The sequence below is a fragment of the Ursus arctos genome, unplaced genomic scaffold, assembly GCF_023065955.2.
Source record: "Ursus arctos isolate Adak ecotype North America unplaced genomic scaffold, UrsArc2.0 scaffold_16, whole genome shotgun sequence".
Classification (NCBI taxonomy): Eukaryota; Metazoa; Chordata; class Mammalia; order Carnivora; family Ursidae; genus Ursus; species Ursus arctos.
In genome coordinates this window covers 1800534-1813706 of record NW_026622830.1, presented here as the reverse complement: position 1 = coordinate 1813706, position 13173 = coordinate 1800534, and the positions used below count along the sequence as shown (strand labels likewise).

Here is a 13173-nt window from a genome sequence, read left to right as displayed (position 1 = left end):
AGCACAGGCGCCCCAGGGCTCCCGCCCCTCTCAGTGAAAGGGCTGAGGGATCTTGGAAAAGCTGCTCACCTCCACGGGTCTCGGTGTCTCCATCGGGACCACCTGGCTCTAGGAGCCTCAGACATACGAGTCTGTCCATCAGCACACGGTAAGGAGCCCAGTGCACAGCACGCAGCGGCGAAACCACCGTGCTGTCAACTCAAACACCACGTCAGACGGACGGCAGGATGCCCAACCCAAGCCATCTCCACACATAAAAAAGCCGAGAAGCCAGGAGATACTTGCTGCCTAATGACACACGCTCCTCCCTTAGAAAAAGCTCTTGAAACCACAACTGCCCGTGTCCGCTTCCCGGGGGGCTGGCAGCGCTCAGGGTCGCCCCTTCTTTCTGAGCCTCTGCCCCACGTCCACCTCAGGCAGTGGGAGGCCTGCTCTCTGCCACCGCCCCTCCTCCCTTCTCCCCTCCTCTGAAGAGAGTCGCCCTGGGCAGCAGCCTTACTGCTCTGCTAGGCAGAGTGGGAACCTCGCTCTCATGGCCAAAACGTCCATCATATGCCATGTGACTCCCAAATTCGGACCCCTTGCGGCCTCCCGCCCCCCCCCCCGCCCCGCCCCACCCATACTCCACTACCTTGGACACTTGCTCAGAGATGGCATCAAAGACTTCACGTTCCAGACAGGCACGTGGTCCCCCACCCAGCTCTTTCCTCACTGCAATACCCGTTCTCGGTCACCCCGGGATGCCCTGTCCTCCCCCTGCCTCGGATATCTCCGTTCCCCACCTCCACACCCTGTTGCCCACCCTGCTCCTGACCATCAGCCCCTGCATTCCATGGGCCACAAATACAAACTGATCTCAAAACACAATTCAGATCTACTGGTGCCCTGCCTAAACCCCCAGCGGCTTCCCACCACACCTGAAAGTCAACCGTCACACCAGGGTACAAGGGCTCTGAGACCGGGCTCCGCCCATGTCCCAGGGCCCCTCCAGCTCAGGCCTGCGCACCTGCTGTCTCCTCTGCCTGGAACCTGGGTCCCAGCTGTGCACACAAGCCCCCTTCTCATCGTCCAGGTGTCCGGGTCTCGGCTCCAGTGCCAACTGCTCAGCAAGGCATCCGGCCCAGCCAGCAGTATCCTCGCTCGCTCAGCCTCTGTGCGCTGTTCACTCCTTCATGACACTCACCATGATGACAAAACGTGCTCACACTTTGCTTGCTGACTGCCTTCTCCCACCCCAACTCAAGTACCCCAAGAGCAGGGGCTCTGTCGGCCTTGGGACCCCCGGGGCTGGAGCCCAGCATCCACATCCACCTTGCTCACTGGCTCAGTGCACGTCCTAGAACAAACGGGCCACAGTCTCGATCAACATCCGTGGAGAAAGGTTTAACCTCACTTAGTCGAAGAAATACACCTTAAAACCAGATACAGCCTTCCGAGGAAACCTTTAGAATGGTATCGGTTTCTAAAAAGTCCTATTTTGGCCATGGTTCTAAAAACCATGATTTTAAAAGCATAAATGGTTGAGGCCTCAAGAAGGCAATTTGTATCAAAGACTTGAAATGCTCAACCCACCAGACGCACGCAGAGCTGTGCACAAAGACACTCACCTGAGGGTCATTTACAACAGACAAGGGGGACACAAGTCCCAGCAGCCCAGCACAGGGGCCTGCGGGGAAGCCTCGGCCTGAGATGGTGGGGAGCAGGACGAAGAGGGGCGCTTCAAAGACCACCAGGGGCAGGGCACTCGCAACACAGGCAGGACCACGATGATCCGAGTTCGTACAAGTCGGAAGTCCCTCTGCACCAAACACAAGCTGAAAGGACGTGCGCTCGACTGCGCCCAGCTGCGCAATGAGAGCTTATGTGTGACTTTATTTCCTTCTTCACGGTTTTCTTTTCTTCCCAAACTTCCCATAATGAATACAACTAATTTTAAATCAAAAGGAAAAAGGTGGGAAAAGTCACTTTCAAGTGACTAATAATTTCATAACACTCTGCAGTTCCACTAAAACATCGATCAAGAGCGCTTTCCTCTTCTCTCCCCGATGCGGGGGTGCGGGCGACGCTGCCACTGCTCGGCGCTCCTGCAAGATCAAACTCGACGCCACACAGGCCCGGCCCGTGACCTGCTGTGTTCACTAACCCACGGTGTCTGTCTACGTAAATCCGGATATGGATTATATTAAAAACAACCCAGACAAAGCTCCGGTGTGAAAGGAATGACAATCCCTGGAAAGCTCTCCTTGCGCACTGGCCCCACGCACTTCAGCACAAAGGTTAAGAGTGGAAAAGCTGCCTTCCTTCCCCTTTCAGCCCTGATGGTAACACAAGACCGTCCACACAGTATGGCCACCCCACGCCCCAGCACCTCCCTCCTTCCCCAAACGAAGCTCTGGGTCCCATCGGCTGACCCCACAAGGCCTTTCTGTGCCCTGTGTGAGTGTCCAGGCCAACACCTGCCACTCTGACCACCTGCCACTCTGGCAGGCCGAGCACAGCACTGAGGAGGAGGGCTTAGCTGTCCTGGCTCCTAGTGTCCCGCTCTGTCCACTCCATCCACTCAGACCACTAACTGCCCTCAACAAGTCACTGCAGACCTACAGAACCTTCTTACTGCTTGCTCCTCAGTTCTAAAACCTGACATCCAATTCACTACGGTCATAAAGAACTGTTTTAGGATTTCCCCAACCTCTGGAGCTGGAAAACATTTTGAAATATGCCCTCTGGGATGTGAGTTCCCCAACGTCAGGGGGGAGGTCCCACGTTACCTGGTCACACCCTCCTCAGGAGGTTAGTAGCCAAAGAAGCACAAGCATCCTCCCCCCACCCACCCCGCCCACGGCTACGTGGAAAAGGCAGAAAGGTCCCATTAGACTCCAACTTCACGGAAAAAGGAAGAAAGCCCGACTCCTCTTCGAAGGCCAGCAGAAGGGCCCTCTGAGCCTCCAGCCCCCATCTACACCTGGCTCGGACACCCACACTGGGAGGGCCTCCATCCACTCAACACACAGGGGGTGCCAGCAAGCACGTGGCCACAGAAGAAAGCCAGACAAGGAGGGAGTGTCCAAGCACTTTTCAAATTGGAGGGGGGCACAAATTGTGGACAATGTTTATATCTCTGTGTTCTGAAGGTTTTAATCCCTTAGCATAGATATTAAGGATATGAAAGAACCACAAATTGTCATTGAAAGTGTCCATGGCCCTACCGCAGAAATACAAAGTTCCCAGTCCTCAAACACAACTCCACAGACCTGGATCCATTACACAGCGGTTAAGCAGCGTGGACTGTAGACGTACAGCCCCGAAGTCCACGTGCTGACAGTCCACCATGCCCCCACGCCACAGCAACCTCAGGCCCAGCTGGAAACGAGGGTCCCTCACCCGCGGTGTGCAGCACCCAGGACAGAGGCTCCTTCACGTGGCTTACTTTCACAGGCCTGATTAAATAAAAGGCTGCCGACCTCCAGCCTAAGAAGTCTCCCAAGATGAGAGCCCTAAACAGTAACTGTTTCCCAGGACAATCAAGAAAACCTGAGACTCCTGCTTATTGTCAACATGAGGAAAAGGAAAAGTGCTTTCGAGAACTTTGCAAATTCCCCAAACCTAAGGCAAGTTTCTCCAGAGTCCTTTTAAATCACTGCTTCAAGATTTTCAAAAACACTTGTTAATTATGTCTCGATCAACTCACACATGACTAGCTATTTATAAAGAAGCTTTCTTCCAATGTATCATTAAAGATGAGGAAAGCTCACATTTATATGCTGACACGGACTTTAGAAGCATACCAGGAACTACCTTTATTTTCATTTCAAGGAAACAGACACATGTGCGCCCCTGCTCTGTCCCACCCAGCTGCTTCATTTCTAGGGCAGGGTCTGAACTCGGTCAGTCCCGTGCTGCACAAACACAGAGGGGACCCGGTGCCCACCTGTCAGCAACTCGGAACAGGGGCTTAAGGGCAACCTCCGCAGCACAACTGAGAGCCCGGGCACTCAACCACCAAGGCCCAAGGCAACAGAACAATCCCGGAGGCCAGGCTCTTTGGCCCCTCGGGCTCATGCTCATCAACCGCCCAGGTAGAAAGAGACCACTTTCCTACACACTTCCCTATGGGGCCCTAACAAGTACAGATCTACCACTCACGTGGCAAACACAAACGACCTGGAAAGTCCTCAACTTCTCCAACTGCAGAAATTCTGCCACAGGCGCACAGCACGCACCGCCCTCAAGTACGGAAGGCAGCAAGAGAGAGCAGAAACCCCAGGAGGGTCTAAGGGACTGAGGACCCCTTTCCTGGTTACTGCCGAAAGAATGTCCAGCTCCAAGAGACACCCACATATGCCTGAAACGCCATCCCACCCCCAGTCACCAAGCTGGTTTTGTCCACCCTCAAAACAAGGGGCGGTCACAGACAAAGCCCAGACAGAGGGGAAGGGAGAATGGTCTCCTGCTCCCCCCCCCCCCACCAAGGGCCTCCCCTCCAAGCCAGCAGTGCAAAATAAACGCTCAGGGAAGCTACCCCTGTCCTACGCTAAGCACAGTTGTCCAGTGCCAGCTGTGTATGGACGCCAAACAGTCATTTTTCTTTTTTCTTCACAAATGTCACTGTTAGCCAAGTATATCATAAGGAAAACTCGAAGGCCTTTGGGCTAAAGCGAGCCCCGTGCGCAGGCCCACTCCCACTGCAGGCAGCTGCCCCTGCTGCCCCCACGGCTGCGGGACATGACCCACTGTCTACGACCCACCTGTGACAACCTCGGCAACTTTCTCACACAACCAGAGTCAGCCACCGCACCAGACTCCCCGGTGACCGAGAACATGTCCAAGGTTGGTACAGTTCTGATGAGAAGAAAGCGGTCTTTAGACTTCACTGCATCTATAGCAACATGATGCTCGAAAACCAGAGAAAAACGTAAGGTAACTGGGACAGTGTATGAGTACTAACAACGAGACAGCGGTGTGTCCTGTTCATCCCCGTCAGTCCCACAGTACTTCACCGAATGGTCAACCCTGCTTTCTAGCTGGGCAACCGAGGCTCCGAGAGAAGAAGGCCAGAGTGCCGTCAAGTAACAAAATCTAAACTTCCAAACACATCCCTCATACCACAGCACGGGCTGGCAAAGCCGGCCCGTAACTTCAGTGCTGGGCTCTCCACCTTCTACCATCCGGCTCGAGGTCAGCCCTCCTGGAACCTAACCCAGCCCACACAGCAGAGCCAGCCACCACTGGGCTCTTCCTTTCCCCACCAACAAATACCTGCACTCATCATGGGTGGGAACCAATGCCCTAGCCCCCCGTCCTTACAAGCAGGAATATTAACATCGAGAGTATTCATCTTAAGTAAGGAGCAAGCCCGTGTTCCCAGGCCAAGGCATCGACGGTGACGGCACGGTGCTCCATCCTAGAATGAGAACCTACACTCTGGCCAAATCTCAGAGCAACAGGAGAGCATTCTCTGCAAAAGCAGGACAAACTGATGTATGCTGCAGAAGATGCTAACCTGGCAGGCCCAAGGATCACCTTCAGAAATGAGCATCTGTAACGTAGCATCTGTCTGAAAAGAGCTTTTAAAACCATTTACGCACACGTTAATTTTGGTGTCATATCACTTTTTTCTTCGTTCTACTATAATCATAATATTACTTCGATGTTATGACTTCTAAGCTGTACGAAGCTAGTGCTTTCCAGAGTTCTTGGGACAATGCCTTTGCAGCAAAAATCTCTTCTCCGTTCTTGCCATTACCACAGTGGATAAAATTTAAACTCTGGTACTTTCAAACAAGCAAATTAATTACAGTAACATAAACGCTTCTTTACAAAACTGTCCTGACAACGAATACCAAGATGGAATTTGTTAAAACCAAAGTCCACATAGGCTCGCAGTGTGCAGTGAGAATGGAGCGTCAGGCCCTGGTGAGACCTCCATCCGTCCTCTCCCCACCTGGAGCTGCTACTTGCGGGAAGGGGTAGTATCAAGGGGCCAGCCTCCTTCACACCCACTCAAACTGCCAGCGGTCCGGGAGCTCAGCTTGAACCCCCTGCCTGCCCCTAACCCCTTCCCAAGTGTGTGCATCTCTGAGTTGTAATGAGAATGAGCTATCAGCCAAGCACAGTTTTTTTATAAGTCACTTCCACCTCCTCTTTATATGTTTTTATGATGAGAGATTTCAACGAAGAGGAAACATCAAGTAGGAGAATTTAATATTTCCTGATCAATTTTAGAACTAGAATTCTCAAGGGCGCCTGGGTGGCACAGCAGTTAAGCGTCTGCCTTCGGCTCAGGGCGTGATCCCGGCGTTGTGGGATCGAGCCCCATATCAAGCTTCTCCGCTATGAGCCTGCTTCTTCCTCTCCCACTCCCCCTGCTTGTGTTCCCTCTCTCGCTGGCTGTCTCTGTCAAATAAATAAATAAAATCTTTAAAAAAAAAAAAAAAAGAACTAGAATACTCATAATCTGTCTTTTTGGTTTACAGAATTATACTATCTAAAAGAGAAAACTTTGTCTCGGGGTAGTACTTTTTACTTTTTTTTGCTTCTGCTGTTATAAAAATGAGGTGATGTAACTAATTAGAGTTCCCAATCAGTGGAGGTTGGGGGGTGGGGAACAATGAAGAGATGGATATAAATCTTTTCTGATCTAGAGGACATCTGTCACCCAAATGTCAACATGGGCTGCTCTCTGCTCTTAAATACAGGGGACTTAACACAAACACTCGTGACAACTCTTGCAAAGGGTCAGCAAGGTTACAGCTTTTTTTCAAGGAGTCGTCTACTTGCCACACAAAGACATCTCTAATGATGCCATCAGAACAGAAGACAAAAGTGAGTCCAGGGTCACCCATGACAAAGACGGCAGAGATGTCCCTTTCCAACCACGGCTTCCTCCCCCCAGCAGAAATAAGGAGGGGGCTTCACCTGCACAAAGGTCAGACCCAGGGGATCCAACCAACCCCAAACCGCCCCCCCTACAGGCACCACACTGGCCCTGCAAGCCAGGCCCAGCCAGGCCAAGCCCCTGTCTCACCAACTACTGAGGAGCTCACACCAATTTTAAATAACAAAAGTACATCACGGTGGGGGGGGGGGTGTCTCCGCTCTGAGTGAGGCAAGCGCTGAACTGCGCGGGACCGCTGGAAAGACCATTCTGCAGACAGGTAAAGACTACTCTGACGTTTTGCATAACATACTACAACCACGGGTTCTCTTTTTCAAAGGTTACTACAGATCAGCCATATTCTCCACTGAACGAGCAAAATACACACAAGGAACAAAACAGAACCTTCAATAAAACACCACTACAACCTCAAAAAGAACCAAATGTGTGGTAAGGGGGCATCTCAGCACCTCTCCAGCAACTTGTCTGACGTCACCTTTTTCCCTCAGAGCGCGGCAACCCCCACTAGCACCCCCAGAATGCCGGCTGGGGCTGTCAGCTTTCCCCACCCCTGCCCGGATCAAAACACCCCTGGCAAGCCTTGCCACCAGTCCGGGCCCTCGAAACCTCTCCTTAAGATGCTGAAATTCTGTCAAGGTGACCAACGGCTCTTTTCGGAACGCACGCGGGGCCACGGGAGGTGCTGTTTCTACTACTCCTGCCACCGCGGCGGCCGCTTCACCAGCGCATGCTACTCTACAGCAAGGGAGGAGCTCTCCAGAAGCCCAGCACCGGCGGTCCAAGCAGGCGACGTGGAGAGGATGCAGGAGAACACAGGGCACCTCGACTGCTCAAGTTTCTCTCTGCTTGGGAATCCCAAAACAAAGCAGCGTGACCCGGGATGCTGTGGGGGGCCTTCTGCCGTCAGACCTGAAGAACCCTGACCAACTGCCCAGGTGACACAGGAGACCGAGAACATGAGCAGGCTGTGGACCCCACAGCTCCTTGTCACCTGGCGTCGTCTCTAGCTCCGAGAGACCCACTGATTTCACTGGACGGTGTACTACGCAAAGCCACTGAGCACCCTTTATCCAGAACGCTGTGCTGCACACCACAGGGGCCGCAGGAAGTGCACAGCACAGTGCGGACGCAAGGACGTGGACCAGGAAGGGTGTGTGCCCAAGGATCCCTCCAGGGCTCACCTGGGATCTCTGCCATCCTGGTGTTAGCAGGGAAGCGGAAGCTTTCCATGCCGACTTGCCCAGCCACAAGGAAGGAGTGTCACTACTCTGCCTGACCTCACCAGTGGGGGGGGGGGGGGTGCCTAGCCCTCCATCACAGCCCAGGATAACAGAAGAGCAGCAGAGTTCAGTGAGGACACAGGCCATAACACAACTGGTCCCAAAAACCAGAAGGCGGAGCACCAAATGCAGGAAAGCATGGACCCAGGCTATATAACCTAGCAAGCAGTTCCCTTGGAGGCCTGCTGCCAGGGCTCTCCACCGCAGGGGGAGGGGAAGGGGGCGGGGGAGGGGAGGAGCGGGCAGGGGCACACATAGCCAGGAAAGGAGCTGCTCCACTGTGGGAGCCCAGAAACTTTGCAATGCAAAGAACGAGTTGAAGCCAAGTGCTGCCCAAGGAAACGGACCCCTGCTGCCACAGCACCCCCGGGCGTGCGCACACGCACACACACTCACACACACACACTCTCCCACACGGAGGGGAGCTCTCCCGCACCGGCAGGGGAGCGCCCTGGCTCCTTTGCTGCAGGCCCGCGCAAGACCCGTGACCTCAGCGCCCTGCCAGCCCCACAACTTCCTGGACTCTCGGCGGGGGCGGCCAGGCCCGCCCGACGCGGCCACTCACCTGGGGGCAGCTGGAAGTTCTGGATGTTGGTCGGGTTCTGAGGCGGCTGCGGCAGGCGAGGGGCGAGGACCGTGGGCGTCAGCGTGGCCCGGATCCCGCCGGTGGTGGCCGAGGGCGTCCTGGGCAGGCTCTGGGGCCCTGCACTGGCCGAGCCCTTGGGCAGACCGGTGGGGGTGCCGGGGGCCGGCGGCGGCGGCAGTCCAGTGGCGGCGGCGGCGGGCAGCGCCCCTTGCATAGTTGGCCCGAGGATCATGCCGGCCCCCGCGCCGGCCGGGCAACTGGCCGCCAGGGCCTGCGGCGGCGCGGGCGCCGGCTGCACCGCCGTCTTGGGCGAATCGGCCTTGGCCACCTGCGCGGGCGCGGCGGCGGCGGCGGGCCCGGGCTGACTGTTGGCGGCGGGCGGCGGGGCGGGCGCGGGTGCGGGGGCTGGGGCGGGCGCGGGGGCCGGGGCCGGGGCGGGCGCGGGGGCCGGGGCGGGCGCGAGGGCCGGGGCGGGCGCGAGAGCGGGCGCGGGCGCGGCGCTGCCCCCGTTCTGCGCGGCCGCCGGGGCTCCGGCCGGGGGGCCGGGCGGCCGGGCCAGGCTGGCGGCGGCGGGCGGCGGCGGTGGCGGCGGGGCGGCGGCAGCGGCTGGGGGCGCGGGGGGCGCGGCGGGCGCGGGGGGCGCGGGCGGCGAGGGGGCGCGGGGCGCGGGCGCGGCGGGGGCGCCGAGGAAGGGCGGCGTCTGGATGACAGTGGCGGCGGCGGCGGCAGGCTTGGGCGGCGGCGCGGGCGCGGGCCCGTTGTGGAGCAGGCTGACAGCAGGTGCGGCGGCGGCGCGGAGCGAGGTCCCCAGCGCGGCGCTCCCATTCAAAGTTTGCGCGGCGCCGGGGCCGCCGGGCGGGCCGTTGCGGGCGGCGGGCTGGGCGGCGGGCGCGGCCGCGGCCCCCGGCGCGCAGGCCCCGGTCCCTGGCCCGGCCCCCGCGCCCGCGCCGGCCTCGAGTGCGCTCAGCTTCGCGGCGGGCCCTGCGGGGACAAACGGGGCGGCGCGGTGAGGACGCGGGCCCGGCCGGCGCCCGCCCGCGCTCAGGCCGCGCCGCGCTCTACCTGCGGGGGGCGGCTCCGGCGCCGCTGCGGGCGCGCCCTCGGCCGGCACGGCCGCTCCGGCTCCGACATGGTTCCCGAGCGCGCCGGCGGCCGCGGCCCGCGCCTCGGGCGCGCGGGGCGCGAGGTGGTGGTGGTGGGCCGCGCTGGCCGCCAGCTGCGACTCGAGCGAGCCCACCAGGTCGCTCACCACTTTCTCGTCCACCTCGCTGTTGAAGAAGACCTCGTCCAGCAGATCCGAGCCCGCCGCCATCTTTCCTCCTCGGCCCGCCGCCGCCGCCGCTCGCCGGCGCTGGGCGGGGAGGAGGCTCCGCGCGGGCGGGCGGGCGGGCGAGCGGGCGGGCGGGCGCGGGCGGGGGGCGGCGCGCGCCTGCGGGGCGGGGGCGGCGGCCGGGCGGGCGGGGGGCGGCCGGCGTGGGGGGGGGGAGGGCGGCGGCGGTGTGGTGCGCAGGCGCGGCGGCGCGCCCGCCCCCGCCCGCCGCCCGGCGCGCCACCATTGGCCGCGGCGCCCCCCGCCCGGCGGCCCGGCGCCTCGCCATTGGCCGCGGCGCGCGCTTAAAAGGTGCGGCCAATGGCTACGAGCGGCAGAGGCCGGGGCGCGGGCGGGTGGATTGGGTGCGGTGGGCGAGCAGGCAGCCCCGGGCCGGCAGGCTGAGGGTGTGCGGGCGGCCGGGCAGGCCTGGGCTCCTGGCGGAAGACCGGCAGGGCGCGGCGGGCGGAGCCCGTGGCCTGTGCCTGCTGGGGGCAACGGCGGTGACTCTCTCTTTGTCTGCACTCGCTCCAAAATGGCTGCGGCCAGAGCTGACGGGGGCGCCGGGCGGGCGAGGGAGGGAGGCCGTGCTCCCGAGGCCCCTCCGCGCCGCCGCCGCCGCCTTCGCCGGGCCGAGGCCGGGGGAGGGCGAAGTAGGGCTGGCGGCCTGGCGTCGGCGGCAGGGTTGCGGGCGGGCCGGGCCTAGCTGAGGACGGGCCTCGCGGCGTCGGTGCGCGGCTGCCGAGCGAGGCGGTGCGCCCCGTGCCCCGCGCATCCCGGTCCCGCGCCCGTGCCGCGGCTCGAGCTTCCCCGGAGCCGCGCCTGGCCTCGGGCGGCACTGTCCCCGCACACGAGTGTCCATAAATCAGCGCCTGTGGCGCGGGTAGTTCCGAGTCGGGATCGGTCCAATGTGGACGGCCTCTTCCTGTTTCCTCTCCTCCCTTTGACAAAGTGCGTGACCTAAAAACCCTGTGCGCCAGCACCTCCGCCGTAGAACTGGCTCAGGTACAGTCCTCTGCGTGCGGGTGTTCGTTTGTTTGCTTTTACCCAGAGACTGTGTTCCGGGACGTTTGGAGGAGGCTTCCTGGTCCCGTTCTTCGGGGACAGCCGCGGCCTCCGGGCAGCGGGAGCCGGCCCGCGCCGCCCGGGGACGGGGTCTCACACACCGGGCCGGGACTCTGGACCTGAGCTCCGCGCGGCGGAGGAGCCGCACGCGCACGGTGTGTGGGGGCGGGGGGCTGGCTTTCAAACAATAGCAGAAACGTGGAATTATGTGTCAAATCGTAATCTTTAAACGTTGACAGCTAATTAGAAAATTTTAAAGGAAACCACGTAAAAGCATTGGCAGGCTGACTCCAGTACCCCCCGGCCCGCCCACTGTGTGACGACATCTGTAGTGGTATACCCGTAGTCTACACCCTCAGAGCACTCAGATTGGAGTGGGGGTAGAAAAGCAAGCAGTGGTGCGAGTAGGAAGTGGAACGCAGATTCTGTTCCCGTGCACCCTCAAGAGCCGGTGTGACTGCGGGGCGGGGGGATCCCCACCGTCAGGTCGCCCCTGCCACATTACCGACAGCTTCCCTAAAGGAAGGTTGGCAGTGCTATCTGAGGGCATTCCGACTTGTCCACACAGTGATGGCTTCCTGAGTTCCCTGAGGGCCTGCCAGGACCCCTCCAACCCAGTTTGTCCCCCCCCCCCATTCAGCCTGCACCCTTGGGTGCATGCCACCACCATTCATTCCTCTCTGCACCAGGCCTGCTTCCCACATTGGCGCTGACATCACTCCCAGCGTGCTGCAGGGCACTGTCCTCAACAAGAAGTGTGGGAAGTTAGGTCTGCACCCCCATCCCCACCCCCCAGGAAAGAAGGGAGCGGCAGAAGAGGATGAGACCACTCTGCTGCTTCTGGTGCTCCCCAGAGCCCTGCCCACCTTGAGAGTGAACAGGGGCAAGGAAGTCATGGGGCTCCTCCCCTCTTCCTAAAGGAGGGAGGGACAGGCTCCTAACCTGTGCCCCTTGCTCACCTTGAGGACCTGGGGCATTTTCTTGGAATATTTGTATGGTTTTACTTGTTGCCACAAGAAGTTACGACTTCTGCAGCTTGAAAGAGATCTCCCACCCCGCATAAAGAAAAAGGGACGATGAAAATGAGTGTAAGTATAAAGACCATGTTTCAACATGGGAAGACATTTGCTGTGAGAATGGCAGAACCCAAAACTGTAGCCTTGCCACCTGCCATGCCACAAACGTGCAAGACCATGGGTGGAAGGAAAGGCAGCTCCCCAGGCCGGCAGCCACGGGGGCCTTTTCAGTGTATTAAACAGTATATTGTCTTTTCACTAAAACAGGGAAAGCATCAGACACACTTTTTTTTTTTTTAAGATTTTATTTATTCACTTGACAGACAGCCAGGGAGAGAGGGAACACAAGGAGGGGGAGTGGGAGAGGAAGAAGCAGGCTCCTAGCAGAGGAGCCTGATATGGGGCTCGATCCCAGAACGCCGGAACCACGCCCTGAGCTGAAGGCAGACACTTAACGACTGAGCCACCCAGGCGCCCCCAGACACACTCTTAAATATGAAAATAAACGTAACCAAGACCACAATTTCAGTGTTGCTCGGGCTGTGTGAAAGACACACAGTGTGCGTTGTATTACCTATGCTTTTGTTGTCCACCTGGAGCACTACGTGATAAAACATTTTTAAAAAAGACCTTCAGTGAGCGGGCAGTTGGTGGCCCGGGTCTGGTGCCAGAGTCCTGTCTGACAGGTGACTTCCCCACCTGAGCCGACAGTGCTCCGCAGCATCATCAAGAATGGACCCACATCCCCAGGGTCAAACTCAGGAACAAGGAGCTGATCTGTAGGTGCATGCGCATTCATTTCTTCAGGCCGTCAACATTATCATGAGGAGCACCTTAGAAGCAACAGAAATGTATTCTCTCAGCTGGAGAAGCCACGAGTCCAAAATCAAGATATGAACAGGGTCCTTCCTGCCCCTTCCCATTCTGGTGGCCCCAGGCATCCTGCTTGCACCACATCCCTCCGATTTGTGCCTCCGTGGTCACATGGCTTCTCTGTGTCTCTGCACCATTCATCTTTTGAG

The 13173-nt window shown here is 58.8% G+C and overlaps 1 protein-coding gene across 1 annotated transcript in view; it reads right to left on the bottom strand.

Moving 5' to 3' along the window:
• The window catches only part of TAF4 (TATA-box binding protein associated factor 4), a 68796-nt gene extending 58676 nt beyond the window's left edge, over positions 1-10120 (bottom strand). The window contains exon 1 of the mRNA XM_048222327.2: positions 8741-10120. Within this exon, the coding sequence (XP_048078284.1) occupies positions 8741-10073 (1333 nt within the window). The 5' untranslated portion in view covers positions 10074-10120. The remainder of the gene's footprint in view (positions 1-8740) is intronic.
• Between the last annotated feature and the right edge of the window lie 3053 nt (positions 10121-13173).